This window comes from Odontesthes bonariensis, chromosome 14 (genome assembly GCF_027942865.1).
Source record: "Odontesthes bonariensis isolate fOdoBon6 chromosome 14, fOdoBon6.hap1, whole genome shotgun sequence".
Taxonomy (NCBI): Eukaryota; Metazoa; Chordata; class Actinopteri; order Atheriniformes; family Atherinopsidae; genus Odontesthes; species Odontesthes bonariensis.
In genome coordinates, this window is record NC_134519.1 from 5,260,009 (window position 1) to 5,278,576 (window position 18,568).

At 41.7% G+C, this 18,568-nt stretch overlaps 1 protein-coding gene across 2 annotated transcripts in view; it reads right to left on the reverse strand.

Annotated features, from left to right (window-relative positions):
• The window catches only part of ranbp9 (RAN binding protein 9), a 41,368-nt gene that overhangs the window by 5,383 nt on the left and 17,417 nt on the right, over positions 1–18,568 (reverse strand). The window contains exons 5-13 of one of the 2 annotated variants that reach the window (XM_075482684.1): positions 17,718–17,740; positions 11,138–11,322; positions 5,841–5,953; positions 4,791–4,899; positions 4,188–4,342; positions 3,774–3,927; positions 2,476–2,597; positions 2,035–2,186; positions 69–180 (exon numbers count right to left, since the gene is read on the reverse strand). In XM_075482684.1, the coding sequence (XP_075338799.1) occupies positions 69–180; positions 2,035–2,186; positions 2,476–2,597; positions 3,774–3,927; positions 4,188–4,342; positions 4,791–4,899; positions 5,841–5,953; positions 11,138–11,322; positions 17,718–17,740 (1,125 nt within the window). Of the gene's footprint in view, positions 1–68; positions 181–2,034; positions 2,187–2,475; positions 2,598–3,773; positions 3,928–4,187; positions 4,343–4,790; positions 4,900–5,840; positions 5,954–11,137; positions 11,326–17,717; positions 17,741–18,568 lie in introns of both variants that reach the window. The other variant, XM_075482683.1, reaches the window with a different exon arrangement.

Consider the following 18,568-nt stretch of genomic DNA (forward strand, 5'->3'; position numbering starts at 1 on the left):
TGAGGGACATTCACCTGAAACCCTTCACCGGATGCTTTTAAAACCCGTGTTTGAGGACGGCCACCTACCTAATATTGCACTGTTGAGAGTGGAGCAGACCGGCTCCCTCTGAATGGCGTCCAGCTGGTAACCGACTGGGCTGCTCCAGGGGTCAGAGTAGGCCAGCAGGCTGAACGCATCCTGCCGGAGACAAGAAACAGATACCGCTCACATCACAGTGTCCTTCGTGTGTTTTTAGGCCAAAAACCTTCCTCCGTGTTGAGCTCCGCATATTTCTGCAGCTGCCGGGTCGCATCACATGACTCACTGCGACCGAGGAGAGGAGGGAACATGCCATTTGCATTCAAACAACTAGTTTAATCCAGATTTGGGTGAGATTCCAGTTTCGCCTTGTAAACGATGGAGTTTTAGGTTAATCATGGAGATCTTTTACTTTACTTTATATGATCATTAACAGCATGGCGCACATCTTCTCTGCTATCGATAGATACTTATCCGTGAAGCCTGAGGAAACAAATCGGCTACAAGCGTGTCTTAAAGGGATAGTTCGCCTCTTTTGACATGAAGCTGTGTGACATCCCATATCAGCAACATCATTTCTGAACATCTTCTTACCCCCTGCTGCGTCCTGTGAGCAGAGTTCCAGCCTCGTTTTGGTGTTGATGAAGGTAGTCCGGCTAGTTGGCTGGGGTTTAAAAAATAAAGCGTTTTGCTTCTCAGAACAATATGCGTTCAAAAGAGTAATTTTTGATGTTCTGGTATTTCTTGACCTCTCCGTCCTCTCACCCACCCAGCTGGTGGAGGCAGATGGCTGCCCTCACCGAGCCTGATATCTTCTTCCTGTTCTTTCTCCCCATTGTTATCCGCTGCAGTCTCAGGGCCGGATGTAACAGAAGCCAAGATTTTGATGCAAACCGTTTGTTTCCTCAGCTAAACCACTTTTTACGAGCTGGCGTTTTAATGAATTTGACCTAAGTGGACTGAAATGGGCGGTAATCTAATCTGATTTGTAGTGGACTTGTTTATTCCTCATTAAAAAAAGGACTTTGAGATTAGTTTCGTTGTCAATTGGTACTTAATAAACAAATTAAACTGAATCATAAGCTCCAGAAAAATCTGCTAATCTTACGGCTTCACATGTTACCAGATGACACTTACAGGCCCCGGTCCAACAAATATGACCCGACCCTGCTTGGCTTTCAGAAAATCTGACTGAAATGAAAAAACTCCAAAGCAGATTTCAGCTCTGCTCCACACCCATCACCTCGTGATGTTCTCTCTTCATCCCAAAACAACAAAGATTTAGCAGCTCAGCTGTAATGTTTGGCCAAGATTTCAAAAGTCTTAAATAGGGCTGGGCGAGTTAACTCGTTATTATCGCGTTAACGCATTAATTATTTAACGCAAGCAATTATTTTATCGCGCATTACCGCAGGTTTTATTATTTATTTTATTATTGTAAAAGTCTGTTGCTCACAGGCTTTTATTTTGTAAAAGTCTGTTGCTGTCTGCTGTGGAACAGGAAAAGAAAGTAATCGGCGGATCCACCAAACATGGAGAAGGGTACGGAACTTTTACTCGGCCATTTTCATTTTAAAGTTCTTCCAGACGGCGGAGTCGACAGAACCAAAGTCATCTGTAAACACTGCCAAGTTGAATTGTCTTCTCAGCGTAGTAGTTCCAGTCTAAAATATCACTTAAAGGCAAAACACACAACTGATAGCAGCAAGTCATTCAAGGAAACAGACAGTGGAGCGAGGCTTCTACATAAAAACTACAGAAAGATGCTGATGTTAAAAGTGTGTTTGCACAACAAATGTTATGGCACTTTCATTCATATGGCAGCACATTTAAAATAAAACTAAATGCTACTTTTGGATTAATCGTGATTAATCAGGCGATCTAATTGCGATTAATTAGATTAAACAATTCAATCGTTGCCCAGCCCGAGTCTTAAAGTAACCGAGTTAAAGAAGGAAAAGCCTCGACTTAAACGCCGCTCGGTACATCTCAGCTTTTGGATTTGTCAGTTACCTTGAGCATCTTCTTGTTGGCGGAGTTCTTGCCACACTCGCGGCGGAGGTGTTCGCTCATGCTCTGGAGCTCCCTGCCGAAATGAATCATTCTCTCGATGGCCGCCTGGCTCCCCCCGCACAGCTGCCTCTTGGACTGAGCCGACTCCACCTCTGTTCAGCACACAACAGGTCGAATGCGTTGGTACTTTCACGGTATGCAGGGACATTACACGACTATCGCAGAATTTATACCGAAAGTAAAAAAGTTCTGCCTTCTTAGGACCGAACACAGAGTAGCTCATCCTCCATTCTTACAGGGAATCAAGAGAAAGAGCATCACTCCTGCCAAAGAGGCTGCTAAAATAAACCGCCTCATCAACCAGCGCACAAACGTACTTAAGCGTAACCGGGCTGCGGCGCTGAAAAATGCTCAAGTTAAGCCGCCGTCGTCTCTACCCACCCATGTCTGCATCGCAGTCGTCGGGCTCAGTGGCGTGTTTGGAGCTGCCGTTGAGGAACCCATTGGAGGACGATTCTGTCACTCCGTTGGTGAAGTGGTCAACCTCCATGTCCACATCGTTACTGAAGACAGTGGGGGGGTGGGGGGGGGGAAACACAGAGTCAGAAGCTGCAGCAGCTCACAACCAGCTCACAGTGGAGTTCCTACTAACAACAGCTTCCTGTAACTCCAAACTGACCAACAAGCAGCGAAGGAACAGAGTTTTTGGCCTCATTTGGATTAAAAACAGTTCAAAACTAGTTGTCTTAATGCAGGAGAATGCTGGTTGTATTCCGTCACATCGGTTAAAATGGAGACTCTCTGTGGAACCAGCTGCCAGTTTGGGAGGCAGAGCCTTCAGTTATCAGGCCCCTCTCAGTGGAACCAGCTGCCAGTTTGGGAGGCAGAGCCTTCAGTTATCAGGCCCCTCTCTGTGGAACCAGCAGCCAGTTTGGGAGGCAGAGCCTTCAGTTATCAGGCCCCTCTCTGATGGAACCAGCTGCCAGTTTGGGAGGCAGAGCCTTCAGTTATCAGGCCCCTCTCTTGTGGAATAAGCTGCCAGTAAATGTCCAGGAAGCAGACACCCTTTCCACTTCTAAGACCAGGCTTAAAACTTTCCTTTCTGATAAAGCTTATAGTTAGGGATGGCTCAGGTGAAACATCCCATAGTTAAGCTGCTATAGGCCCAGCCTGCTGGGGGGCCTCATCTGTCACACCTTTCCTCACTTTACTCTCTTTTTCCCCTTTTTAATTTCTCAAATGATATTATGTGTATGTGACATTATTGTGGTCATTAACTGGTTTTTCCTTGTTCCAACAGATATCCTTTGAATGGTGTTACAGTGCCCCCCCCCCCCCCCCCCTTTTCTGTCTTCTCAAACCCCAGCTGGTGGAGGCGGATGGCCACCCTTCCTGGTTCTGGTTCTGCCAGAGGTTTCTTCCTGTTCAAAAGGAGTCGTTTCTCTCCACAGTCGCCTCAGGCACGCTCAGGCCGGGAGATTGGACTGAAGACAAGTTTCAGTGCAATCTGTTGGTTTCCTTAGCTAGGAAACTGTTTTTGAATTGGCTCTATATGAATGAACTGGATTATTTTGTAAATAATTATGATTACAATGAATTGAATTCCAATTGGACTTTATTATTTAAGTGCCTTGAGATGACATTTGTTGTATTTGGCGCTATATAAATAAAACTGAATTGAACCATCAATGCAGAAGTTTACTGAGGAAGCGTGTGGCTGACACAGAGTTACTCCGTACCTGGTGATGGTTTGTTGACTGCGACTCCCATTGAGGCTAATGTCAGAGGCCGGGAGGGTGGAGCCAGAGCCTGGGGGGCAGGGCTTGTGACTGTGAGGGGAGGAGCTATGGCTCTTATTAGACGTCACGCCATTACAGCAGTTGCTGTCAAACCCTAAAAACAAAGAGATGGACATCTTTAAAAGTGACCAGTCTCAGCACAGGTTTAGCTCATTCAGAACGATGCTGGACGGCGATTTTATTTGTTATTCAACATTATTCAGTCTTATAAAACACACTGTTTCTGTAGCACAGCCTCTGAAGTAAAGAGCCTTCATCTCTGTGTGAGAAACTGATCTGCATTTGTTCTCACGATGATCCAGAAGCCCGTTCTAATCTCCAGATGTGAGGACACGGAGCACAGCTGGAACGTACCTGTGAGGTAGGGCTGGGAGCTGCTTGCTTTGTGGGTGGGGCTGCTGAAGGGCCGGGGTGAGCTGGGGTAACTGTCCTGAGACTTTGGGCTTCGTCCGCCAAGACACCTCACCTCACTGTCTGTCCCATTCACCATCTCTATGAACTGTCTCACCCTGGGGGTGCAGAACAGGGGAAGGAGGGAGGCAAGAAGAGGTCAGGGCGAATCAAAACTTAGTCAAAAGTGCAAATTGAGGAGGAGGAAGAAGAAGAATGCACAAAGGATGACGGATAAAAACAGATAAAATGATTAAACACAGAAGAAGAAAGAAGTAGGTCAGCCATGAGAAAAAGGGGAAAGTTTTTAGTGCATTAGCAGCTGAGGAAACTGTCAACACATTCCTTTAAAAGTCCAATAAAAAGGGCTTCTTTCGCCTAAAATAAAAACCTGAATGCCTTTCACATACAAACAAATTTCACACGCAGTTCACCAGAAACACGAGCTAGGCTGTGACTGAAGCTCCTTTCATGATAAAGAAAGAAAAAGACACGAATCCTACAAGCAGTAGTCTCTCCGATGAGCGATTTTGTTCAACAAACTACGACACACCGTCTCGGTCTTACTTGAGCATGAAGAGGAGGTCTGGGTTCCTTTCCAGGAGGTTGGGGTACAGCTGCTGGGTGGTCTCAATGGCTTCACCCATTCTGCCCGACAACACCAGCTTCTGGATCTCTGCAAACACGTTCACGAGCACCATTTACACCAAGCTCTTCAGTGGGGGATACGTTACGTAAAGTTCCAATTAAATCAAGCACGCTACGCTTCATTTAATAGGATTTAAAATTTGTTTACATACGGTCAATTGGCAACAGTCACAAAAAGAAAGTCAGCACCAGAGATTGGCTGTGTTCGAAACCGCATACTTCTCCCACTACTCATACTAACTTTTTTCCCGAAAGCATACTAGATTCGCAGAAATGTTGTATGTAGTATGCGGTTTCGAACACAGCCTATGGCTGTCATACTGCATACTTCTCCTACTACTACTACTCCTACTAACTTTTTGAGTTAGTATGCGAGTTTGAGTAAGCGAGAAGTTCCCGGATGCATACTAGATTCTCTGAAATGTTGGGTATGCATCATGAGGTTACTACTCATACTCAAACTACCCAAGATGCAATGTAATGTGACGTCGCCGATTGTTATTTCCTGTCAAAACGGCAGTTTCAAGCTAGCTACAACGGGGGTAGGTTCACTTCCTGTTTTCAAAACAAAAGCACCAATTGTATGGTAATGGCTTTCCCTATGATAAAAGGCAACGGGTATTTTATTTTGTGAAAATAACCGGAAGTGCGTTGCTCACTGCGGCTAGCTTTAGTAGCGCCGAATTCGTGGGAACAAAATTGTAAATAGCCGGTATTTTGTCAGGTTTTCAACACGTTGGGGATCTAAACGACTACTTTCTCACCTGAAAATGTTTCAAATGTTGCTAAAGTTTACAGAGTTTAGAGCTTAAGGGAAATCAGCTTCAGGCCGGCTGATTTCGGCTCGGGCAGGAGCGAAATGCATTGTGGGTAAACGCTCTGCATACTGCCTGATCGATGAGTGGAAGTATGTAGTATACGGTTTTGAACACAGCCATTGGGATCATTAAGAGCCACGAACGCACTCACTCTGTCGGTTTTTGATGGAAGCCAGCTCCTCCTGCACAGCCTGGTCAGTGGATTTGGCGAAAGCTTCAGCTGTGGCACAATAGCTGTGGTGCACCAGGTATGAAGCCACCATCCTGAAAACACAAAAACAGCCGTTAGGAGCAGAGGCAACAGAAGCCGTTTCCTCGTCAAACCTCCATCTATGGACAAGTGATTTCATCTGATCGAACATAATGAAGTGAAACGGGCTCAGTTGTGTGCTTTTCATCAGGAAACTACGATTTATCCTAAGGAGAAGTCCAATAAAAGCACATTTTATACTTATCGTGTTCTTGAGGTGGACACTGTGAGCACAAAACTTCATTACCAGCTAAAACAATAAGGAAAGAAAAAGCCACAAATACAAGTGTGGTGGTTGATAATACTCGCTGTCCTCATTCATTTTCCATTTAACCTCAATTTGAATAATTGTTTTGGAAGCCGAGTGTTGCTTCATCTGTTACTGAGATATAATTATCGTCTTTAATTCAACCACAATTTCCTGTCCAGACTGAAAAAAAAGCAGCATTAACTATTGCTGCTTGTCAGCATATGAAGCTTCACAGATTTCAGATGACGAACATGGAGTATTTAACGGTGTGGACGCGACTTTTTTGGGGCGGAATAAAGGGGGAAAAAACTGTCAAAATACCCATTTTCATGGTTAAAAGGCCGCAGCTTTGGTTAATGAGGCGTCAAAAGAGGCGAACTATCCCTTTAAACAGATTTTCAGAGTGCAGCTGATCAGGCAGTCGGGATAACAACGGGCTCACAGACGGAGCAGGAAGTCTGTTCCTCTTTGGGTCACAATGGAAAGTCTGTTAATATTAGTGTTCTCTTCCAAATGTTTTCAGGACCGACAGAACCGCTGGCTTTCTCCCCATGTTTTCAGCCGACTGTTTGCATTTCTACACAAAGTACAAATCTCCAAACGCATCAGTGTTTCTCAACAATGACGCATCTTCTTGGTCGTTTATCATTTGCATTTTGCACACAGCTGCTTCTTTCCATGATTCATCTCTCATGACGCTGCCAACGCTGTGATTAGAAGACCGTGCATCACCTTACTTTTTCTCTACAAAGACGAAAACACTTCCCATTTACTGCACTGGTGAGAACTTAAAAACTTCCTGTTTTCATCCCAGCCAGCGAGGAGACTTCTGCATAAAGGCAACAGCTCCCTCCACGCCGGCCCTCCATCAATCGCAATCCGCAAAAAACTGGAGCTCATATCCATTCAGGAGAAGTAATCATAGCAACAGAGAGCTAATCCCATCAGGGCACGGCATGAGAAAAACCAAGTCCCACAGCTTTTACTTCTGGATCACAGCTCTGGTTCTTTGTCGGTCCATCTGGGCTTTTATTTTGTAAAAGTCTGTTGCTCACAGGCTTTTATTTTGTAAAAGTCTGCTGCTCACAGGCTTTTATTTTGTAAAAGTCTGCTGCTCACAGGCTTTTATTTTGTAAAAGTCTGCTGCTGCTGAACTGGAAAAGAAAGTAATCGGCGGATCCACCAAACTTGGAGAAGGGTACGGAACTTTTACTCGGCCATTTTCATGTTAAAGTTCTTCCAGACGGCGGAGTCGACAGAACCAAAGTCATCTGTAAACACTGCCAAGTTGAATTGTCTTCTCAGCGTAGTAGTTCCAGTCTAAAATATCACTTAAAGGCAAAACACACAACTGATAGCAGCAAGTCATTCAAGGAAACAGACAGTGGAGCGAGGCTTCTACATAAAAACTACAGAAAGATGCTGATGTTAAAAGTGTGTTTGCACAACAAATGTTATGGCACTTTCATTCATATGGCAGCACATAACATCAAAGAGTATTAAAAACAGTTTAAAAAGTTCAGTGTTATTGCTGTATCGGAGACCTGGCTTGATACTGTAAAGGGCAGTGATGTAGAAATAGAGGGCTATACACTGTTTACATTAAGTAGGCCTGGAAAAAAAAAAAGGTGGGGGAGTTGCACTGTATGTGGACTCAAAATTCAAATGTAAAGAGATGCCTAGTAAAACTATAGCTGTCGATGGAGTGCTTGAGTGCCTGACAGTCGAAATAAACTTAGAGAAATCAAAACACATAATAGTTACTTGTGTATACAGACTACCGGGATCAGGTCTGGATCAATTCAACCAATTGATAGATACCTTGTTTAGAAGTTCAAGAAAGGTCGATATTGTATGTGGAGATTTCAATATCAACCTTCTGAACCCACAACAAAATGTTAAGACCACAGAATTTACCACAGCCATGTTTAGCAATAGTCTATTTCCACTGATACTTAAACCAACAAGAATCACAACAGACACAGCAACATTGATCGACAATATATTCACAAATCAACTAGGAAGTGAAATCACATCAGGATTACTTATAAATGACATAAGTGATCCATTTTCCCGTGTTTAGCATTTTCCATCAACTTATTCAAACTGTCAAACCAATGAAAGCAAAAAATAAAACAATATCAAAGGATTAGAATTAGAACACCTGAAGCTATTGCCTCTTTAAATGAAGACTTAAATTCCCAGACGTGGGAGGAGGTTTATGCCTCTGTTGATCCTGATCAGGCTTTTGATTCATTTTTGTCTACATTGATCACACTTTATGACAAACACTGTCCTTTCAAATGTATAACTAAAACAAAAACTAAATTAAATAGGCCATGGCTTACAAATGGCATAGTCAAAGCCTGTAAAAAGAAATTATATCGATTACATTTAAAGCACAGAACTATAGAAACAGAACAAAGATATAAAAAATATAAAATTAAACTGACAAATATCATGAGATACGCTGAAAAGCATTATTATCATAGATTATTAGAAGAGCAAAAAAATAATATTCAAGGGACTTGGAAAATATTAAACCGCATAATAAATGATGGAAAGAAAAAACATGAATTCCCAAGTTATTTTGAAAAAGAAAACCACACTTTAAATGACATGAGGGAAATAGCCAATGAATTTAATGATTATTTTATTAATGTTGGACCAGCTCTAGCAAACAAAATAGTAACAAAAGATTCACAAGGATTTGTGGGGAAAAATTTACAACCAAATCTAAACTCTCTATTCCTGAGAGCAACAGATGAGAGTGAAATTATTGGAATTGTGCATAAATTCAGTAATAAAATATCAAAGGACTGTTTTCACATTGACATGCAACTGTTGAAGAACATCATTAATTATATTGCAACACCGCTGTCATATATCAGTAATCAATCTTTTTTAACAGGTATTTCTCCAAGAAAGATGAAAATAGCAAAGGTAATTCCAGTTTTTAAAAGAGGTGATAGGCATCAATTTACAAATTATAGACCCATATCTCTTCTGCCCCAATTATCCAAAATTGTAGAAAAGCTTTTTGTAAACAGACTAGATACTTTTGTTGATAAATACAATCTGCTCAGCGACCATCAATATGGCTTCAGGTCAAAAAGGTCTACCTCGATGGCTATCATGGAATTTGTAGAAAACATATCTACAGCAATAGATAAGAAACAATGTACAGCTGGTGTGTTTTTAGATCTCAGTAAAGCCTTCGACACCATTGACCATGGGCTGCTTTTGCAGAAAATGGAAAAATATGGTGTCAGAGGAACGGCATTAGCGTGGTTGAAAAGTTACCTGGAGGACAGACAGCAGTATGTGCAGGTGCACAATGTAAACTCTGAGAGTAAGGTCTCCACATATGGTGTTCCACAAGGCTCTGTCTTGGGGCCCAAATTATTTATTATGTACATTAATGATGTTGGTGAGACAGTGAAAGAACTCGGCTGTGTTCTATTCGCTGATGATACCAGTCTCTATTGTTCAGGTAAAGACCAACAACAAGTGTAGAAAAAGGGCTAACAAAAATAAAGTCATGGTTTGATAGCAACAAACTTTCACTTAATTTGAACAAGACAAAATATATTATCTTTGGTAACCGGAAAGTTCAGAATCAAATTGAAATTAAAATAAACAATTTAGAACTTGAAAGAGTAACTGATTACAAATTCCTGGGTATTTATATTGATGAAAAATTAAATTGGAAAAAACAAATTAGTGTGTTTCAAACCAAATTAGCTAAAACTATAGCCATAATGAACAAGATGAAAACTTTATTAAATCAAAAATCACTTTATCTTCTTTATAACACTTTATTCCTTCCATACTTAAACTACTGTGGAGAAATATGGGGAAACACTTATAAAACAAATATAAATAATATCTACTTACTTCAAAAGAAGGCCATCCAAATTGTTAATAAAGTTAATTATATAACACCTACAAATCCTCTTTTTATTAACCAAAACGCACTCAAATTTCCTGGTCTTGTTAAATTGAACACTGCCGTAGTGATGTACAAGGCGTATAATCACATGCTCCCATCACCAGTCCAGGAGCTCTTCGAGCAGCGAGAGAGCCAGTATAAACTTAGAGGAACAGGTATATTCAGAAAGATTAAAACTAGAACGAATAAAAAAAGGTTTTGTATTTCTATTCAAGGTGTTAGTGTGTGGAATAAGCTAAATGAGAACTTAAAAAGTTCTAAAACAGTAGAAAATTTAAAAAAAAGGTATAAATCATTATTAATTGAAAATTATAAAACTGTAGTATGATTGATGGACATTGTTCTGCTTTAAATCTTCTGTCATGTTCAGATGTTTTCTGTTAAGTTGTAAAATATCGGCTGCAGTTGTGTTTGCTAGTCTTGTTTTCTTGGAATTATAAATAACGTATGTAATAGGGCTAGGCACAATAAGTTTATTTTTACTTCACCCTAGACCCTTTTGGTCATTTACATAGTCAAAGAAATCAATTGATGTTTATATTTTGTCATGTATTATAATGACCAAATAAAATTACATTACCAATCAAAAAATTACCAATCACATTTAAAATAAAACTAAATGCTAAAAGCTATAGACTACTTTTGGATTCATTTTTGGATTTTGCGTACAAATGCGATTAATCAGGGAAATCATGTGATTAATTAGATTAAACATTTTAATCGTTGCCCGGCCCTAATGTAAACAGTTAAAACCACATCAGATTTCACGGGTAACTGACCTCAGAGGGGGGAAAGTGGGCTATAAAAAGCTCTGTTATCATGTTAACTGCACCATTACAAGACTGCGATAAACCTCAAAAGATCCCCGTCAATCTAATTCACCTAAAATGTGACCAAAACTAAAACTCCACCCAAACTCCACCACTCAAAGATCCACAGCGAACACGTATCCTGCAGGTTTAAAACAGGAATAATTCACTTTTCTAATCCTCTTACTTCTGGATCATGGACTGCCACTCGCCCTCACGCTCTCCGATCGGGAAGCGATCGATCTGGGCCTGAATCTTTGTCCTCCACTCACGCATGTAGTCCTCGATGTCAAACACGAACGGGTGCTGGCCGAAGTTGGCGTCCACCACCTCCCCTGGAGTCTGAAGGCCCACTGTCGGGTACAGGTTAGGCTGCAGTAGAGAGATAGAAGGTCGAGAATAAGTACAATAGAGGAAACGGAGCCTGGAATGTAATCTGGACAATAAATCAAAACAGGAAACAATGAGAGGAAAAACAGGAAAACAGAAAATCTGAGGAAATAAGCTTTTTCTCTATTACCCCTGAAAATGTGATTTCACCAGCTGACAAAAGCTTTTACAAAGAAACTGTGATAGCAGACTGATGGGGCCAGATTTGTTTTAATCCAACACTCCCGTCACGTGGCTTCACAAATGTCATCTGCAGGGATCAAATATTCAGAGGACTCCAGTTTGTTAAACACGAGTGACACTGAGCAGTTTTCATGCTGCCAGCAAACACCAGATTTAACAGCTTAATACCATCTTTTAAAAAGCTCCACAGTCCTTTAACAGCCGCTGGTTTCAGCAAACATTACCACAGGCAGGTCTGAGTGGGGCATTTAAAAGGAAGCAAACTTCCACCTGCTGGTTAATTCACACGATACTGGAGTATGTAGTTATGCCTCCAGGATGGAGTGTGTTCACATAAAAACAATGGGCCTCAAGAACAAATCTGTTCTTGTCTGTTATTCCAATCAAGTTTGCTTGACTAATGTATGTTTAATTACTTTGAAGCAAACATAAATAAATATATACATTATACCCCATAATGATGCTGACAGTATCCTGTTTGACTTAAATTATGCAATAATTGTAAATCTGGAACAGCCTTCCAGAAGATATGAGACAGGCCTCAACTCTGACAATGTTTAAATCAAGGCTGTAAACAGTTCTATTTAGCTGAAAGTATTTTATCTGCACTCTTCACTTTTAAATGAATTAATTAATGATTATTTTTAATGGGTTTTTTATTTTTAATTTTATTTTTAATGATTTTATTGCCTTCTTGTGATTTTATGTAGCTATAAAGCACTTTGAATTACCTTGTGTACGAATTGTGCTCTATAAATAAAATTGCCTTGCCTAATTGAAGGTTAATTTGACTCTGGTTATAACAATGTCAATGGGAAGCTACTTAGCTTTCTACTTTTGGACGCCTTAGTGCGTCAGACTCTTGGAAGAGAGCGTGTGTTCCGAGACCGTGTGGAGACAGACGTATGGCTGACATCGCGATTAAGATTGCCAAGGACTGTGCTGCTGCAAATATGCAGCTTGCTGGAGCCACAACTCCAGAGAGAAACACGCCGATCAAACCCAATTCCACCACACGTCCAGGTCCTCACCACCCTTGGATTTTTGGCCACGGGAACCTTTCAAAAGCGAGATTGGAGACAGATCGGGGGTGTCCCAGTCCTCTGTGAGTCATGCGCTCCCCTTGGTCATCAAAGCTCTCATCAGTTTATCACCCATGGTGCATCAGATTCCCATACACCGCTGTCCAACAAGTACAAATTAAGAGGGACTTTCATGCCGTGGCTGGACTGCCAATCATAATTGGAGCACGAGACACATATACGCATCAAAGCACCCGTGCTGTCGTGGAGAGCACTGAGCTGAAGGCCAGGTGGGTGCGTCTCCATACAGCGGGGGGCAAACTGCTCTATAGCCCAGAGAAGGCATGCCAGATTTGCACAATATTGCCATGAACGAGGGTCTCCACCTGAACCAGCCCAGGCAGAACAGAAGGTGCCAGAAGACCCCCCTCATGGACCGCCCCATCAAAGTGCCATCATGATGAGGCAACAACTGATTGCACGGCTTTAGTTGCAGTCATCGATCGCCTGCCCATGGCGAGACGTTCTTTTAAGCCATTTTCATATCAAACCATTTATTTTTTTTTATTTCGGTGACATGGTGTTAACAGCACTCGTAATAACTTCCCATTTCTTGGCTTTAGCAGGTCCTGTAATTCCACTGCTGACACTGCTAAAAAATGACAGATTTTCCTTTTTGGATCTCTGAAAGCAGAACTTCAATCTCTTCAATTTATTTTTTTTATTATTATTATTTTTTTTTTAATGCTTCTTCCACTCCCTGCTGCAATGCTTTTATTTTATGTAAAGCACTTTGAATTGTTTGTACATGAAATGTGCTATACAAATAAATTTGATTTGATCTCAGGGCCCCTAAAGTTGTTCTTTTTGCGCCTTGATGTCATTCTCATGACTCAACACTTCCTGGCACAGGAGCGAGGAAGCACAGCCTTATATGGTATCATTTTGGGCGTGGAGTATACAAATCTACTATCCTCGTGCCCTTAAATACGCACGGGTGGCATTCATCATTTACGCAGGTCGTTTACACACTTTTTACCAAGTTAAGAGCGTTTGTTGAATCTGACGTGGCGTGTTCATACGAGATCATCGTACGAAAAAAAGTGAGAGAAAATTTAGAATAAAAATACGAAAATGAGGCCCAATGTTTTTAAATCAGTCTTGGACAATAATGCAGACAAAACAGACCCTGAGGGGTTAGAGACGGACAAACTCCAGCTAACAGCAGTCAAGTTCGACTCAATCATGTGTCTAATCACTGGTTCTGGCATCAAGTCTCATCCAAAAATCATCAACCGACTCTTTTGTTTACCTTTAAAAGCCTAAAAACACCAACACGGATGAACATTCTGGGCAACAATTCGCAGTTCAAAAGGGTAAAGTTACACATTAAGAGGAATTTACGACCAAATACATTTAACTGAAAAAAAAGAAACGTGTGAAGCTTATTAAAAACCATCAGGATGTCAGACCGTTTGCTTCAAAGTGAAATAACAACATGACCACAATCCAGTTAATGTATGAACAGCGAAGGTTTGATCAGAGAAGAACAGCAGGAATTCTCCATGTTGTGCTACGATTGCTTAAAAAACCCCTAAAATAATACAAGTTTCACCAAGTGACGATGAAAAGAATCAAATACAAACAAAGTACAACTGATTATAAGCAAGTGTGAAAGATGTAAAAGGGCACAGAGGGCATTCTAAATAAATGAGTAGAGATTAGGTTGAGGGATAAATACAGTCGGTTTAAGTCCACTAAAGGAGTACAAAGCTGCGAGTGTGTCTCTCAGTGTCGTCTCCGTCATGGTGCAATAACCACAAAGGTCGGCTGTGCAGAGGTGACGCACTTCACTGCACAACTCTGGAAAAACATGAATGTCGGGCCCACAGCCGAGTCCGTTTTGCTGCTCAATAGATTATTGTTGTGACCGAGACATTTTCTTCTTTTTCTTCTTCCTCTTCTCCCACAAAAACAGCCAGTCGCTGTTTTCCTCTACAACCGAGAATGCAGGAGGTGGGAAAAGAATAAAAAAAAAAAAACCTTCCCATTCTCAGCTGAGTTAATTCATGCACGAATCCAACGGGAATTAACATCCATTCGGTGTGGGAGTTGTTCACAAAACAAGGCCTGAGGGCAGAGTAAGACTGGACATCACTGCCGTCCCATCAAACCATAGTTGGAGAGAAAAACTCTATGCATTTAGGCATGTAGAGGCATGCATCTCCAGGGTTTACAGAGAATGGTCCGAAAAATAGAAAAATATCCAGTGAGTTGGTGTGAGAGGTCAGAGGAGAATGGGCAGACTGATTCCAGATGACGGCAAGCCAACAGTAGCGCCGATAAGCGCTCGTTCCAACCAAGGAACGCAGAAGAAGACCACACCGGGTGCCGCTCCAGTCAGCTGACAGCAGGAAACTGAGACTACAATTCACACCGGCTCACCAGAACAGGGCAAGAGAAGGTTGGAAAAACGTTTCCTGGTCTGAGGAGTCTAGATTTCAGCTGAGACGTTCAGATGGTCGGGTCAGAATTTGGCGTAAACAACATGAAAGCATGGGTCCATCCTGCCCTGTACCAACGGTTCAGGCTGCTGGTGGTGTAATGGTGTGGGGGATATGTTCTCTGCACACTTTGGGCCCCTTAGTACCAACTGAGCACCGTTTAAATGCAGCAGCCTAGCTGAGTGTTGCTGCAGACCATGTTCATCCCTTTATAAACACTAAGGCTGTAGCGATACACTAATCTCACAATACGATACGATATTCAGCCCACGATTTGATACTTACATCATTTTCTGGGGGGGGGAACAGTGTGATTTGACATGAATCGTTGCTGATTGGACTGGTGGTCCGACCTTTGAACCGGGAGGACAACACAGCCAGACAAACAGAAACGAACAGACAAACATGTCACAAACGTGAGAGCTGTGCACTTTAACATCTTTATGAACTAATTTATCACTGTTTTGTATAATGTGACCCACTGGCATTGTATTGTATTATATTAATGTTCTGTGTTTTCAGTAATTGTAACGTCTGCCTTTTCAATAAAGTTTGCTTTAAAAAAAAACAAAAAAAAAAAAAAACTATACTTTATAGGGAAACGGAATATATATCGCAGTATCGATAAAATTGCTCAGCCCTAATAAACGCAGCGCACAATCTTCTGATGGCTAACGCACCATCTCACAAAGTTTAAATCATCTCAAACTGGTTTCTTGAACATGAACAATGAGTTCCCTGCACTCCAACGGCCTCCACAGTCACCAGATCTCCAACAGAGCAGCTTTGGGATGTGGTGGAACGGGAGGTTTTCATCATAGATGTGCAGCCGACACATCTGCAGCAGTTACCAGCTATCGTGTCAATATGGAGCAAAACCTCTGAGGAATGTTTCCAGCACCTTGTTGAAAGTGTGCCACGAAGAATTAAGGCGGCTCTGAAGTCAGAAGGGGGTCCAACCTTTCACCAGCAAAGTGTACCTGATAAAGTGGCCGGGGGGTGTATATCTTGGCTTCCCAGGGGGTGTGCGTACCTGACAGGTTTACTTGAGTTGAAGCAAACTCTGGTGAGATTGCTCTGAGTGGATCATTCAAAGAAATGTGAGGGTTTCCATCCCAAAACTGCTGCCCAACGAACAAGCCGACCAACTCAAAATCAGGGTTTTGGCCTGATTCCAACCAAACTGTTCACATTTCAAACAAACTGCACCAAACACACTTCAACTTTTAGCCATAGTGTGTTGCTCATTGCAATTTGGTAGAGGCATCAAAACCAGCATTTCCTTGCATTTTACTCCCTTATTGCTTTCAAAAGTTCCTCGAGACGTCTCTCCAACATGCAGAGCCCACCTGAATCAAAGCAGAGCATTTATCCCGACGTGTGTCTGAGAAGTTGTTCGATCAGGCGTGACCGTGTCCAGATGTTTGGAAAGCATGAACACGTGCCAAGAGTCACCAAAAAGCAAGGTGCAAACAGACCTTTGGGAGTTTTGGATGAAACCTGGTACAGCTGTGGGCTCCGTGGGGCGGTTCACATCCAACTTTTAACCCGGAACAGATGCGCTTTGGATGCAGGGTCGCAGTCAGTCCATGACCGATACGTCTGAGCCGGCATGAGATGGAGTAACGATGTGTGTAAGGTCGACTTAAAGCGTGTCAGCGCACACACCGACGTGGGGCCGAGTCCCCTCTGTTTGGCTTGTGTTAATCACCAAAGAGGTAACAAGGATGCATCTCCTCCTTTTTAAGCTCAACAGAAGTGTGAACAGGGCTCATGTTTGTGACAACTTCACTGATTCAGTACAGCCTTTCCTTTCAGCTTTAAGGTTTGAAACAGTCGCCCATTTTAATGTTAAATGCCGACACATTAACAACTTCAATTCATTTTTATTTATATAGCGCCAAATACAACAAATTTCATCTCAAGGCACTTAAATAATTAAGTCCAATTCAAGCCAATTGGAATTCAATTCATTGTAATCATAATTATTTATAAAATAATCCAATTCACTTGCATGACGACAGCTTCTTCCATCACTTTTACTCTAATTTGGCAATCTCAAAGAGCTTTTCAAAGGCAGCAAAAATAACCCTCATGGAACAAATTTTAAATATGTGACATGTGAAGATATTTATTCATTACTTGATAGCATTTTTTTTTGGGGTCTTAGACCATTTTCAAGCACTGCAAATTACCCGGATTGTCAAAAAGAAACCATACTTTTTTGAAACTGAGAAAACTTTTTATTTCCCCCAATTTGTGTGGAAAATATATCCCCAGAACTGTAAATGGGATCAGAAAAAGGTTGAGCCATGTCGGGAATGGACAAATGTGAGTAACAGGCTCCTTAAACTTCATTATTAAAGGGCAATTTCAAAACACAGTGAAACACTCCACCGCCTGTTTCCGACTGAGTGCAGAGAGAAGCTAGATGTTTCTGTAGAGTAGTGAAAAAAGAAGGAACCAGGTTGAAAGAGTATCCAACTGATAAACATAAGAAGCTCACAGATTTTCCAGCCTGCAATCCATTTTCCGAACAGTGTAAACATTTTGACTACAGTGGACAGTCTGAAGAAAAAGCAGCAACGGATCTATAAATGGTGTCCCAACAGTGGTGATAGATAAAGGAGACTAAAAAGATAAAGAGCAGACAAAAGTAGGTACTTACTGGTAGGTCTGTGAAGGCAATACCTGCAGAAGAACAGAGAAAGAGGAGAAAAAGATCAGTTTTTCTTTCCAAAACAACACCAGGCCACAGTCGTGTTTAGATGCGATGAAACGATCTCGTCGTCGTCATCTTTCTGCAGTGACTCGATCTAATCAAAGTCGTGTAAACAAGAGCGCTTCCTTCATCAGGATGAGAGGAACCCCGATTCATGCGGCCTGGTTTTAAACAACCAAACCGTGATTCCTAAAGCAGAACGATTAGCCTGAAAACAGCGAACAAAGAACTTACAAGTTAGAATATGTTCAGAGTTCAATCTGAAAAGATGCTTTAGTGTAGAAAACCTCCATTAGTACCTAAAAAAAATCCAGTTCAAATTGTGTACATTCATCTCTCCTGCTGTTCCTACGCTACGGGGCTGAGTAACGGACACTTTGCAGAATATTATCATATCGACAGCTGACATACTAAATATAAAATGTCTGACTTTATCCCAGAAGATGTTAGTGTGAAAATCTCTCATGATCAAAGTAGGAATTCTACAGCTACAACCAAAACTTTGTCACTTTCTAGGGCTGGGCGAGTTAACTCGTTATCATCGCGTTAACGCACATTTTATTTAAAAAATAATAATAATTAAAAAAATTTTGGGGCTTTTGTGCTTTTAATGGGTAGGAAAGTTCAGAGAGACAGGAAGCAGGGGGCAGAGAGAGGGGGAACAACACGCAGCACAGGGCCGTCCGATGCGGGACTCAAACCGGGGCCAGCTGCAGTGAGGACTATAGCCTCTGTACATGGGGCGCCTGCTCAACCCACTACGCCACAGACCACCTGTTTTATTATTTATTATTGTA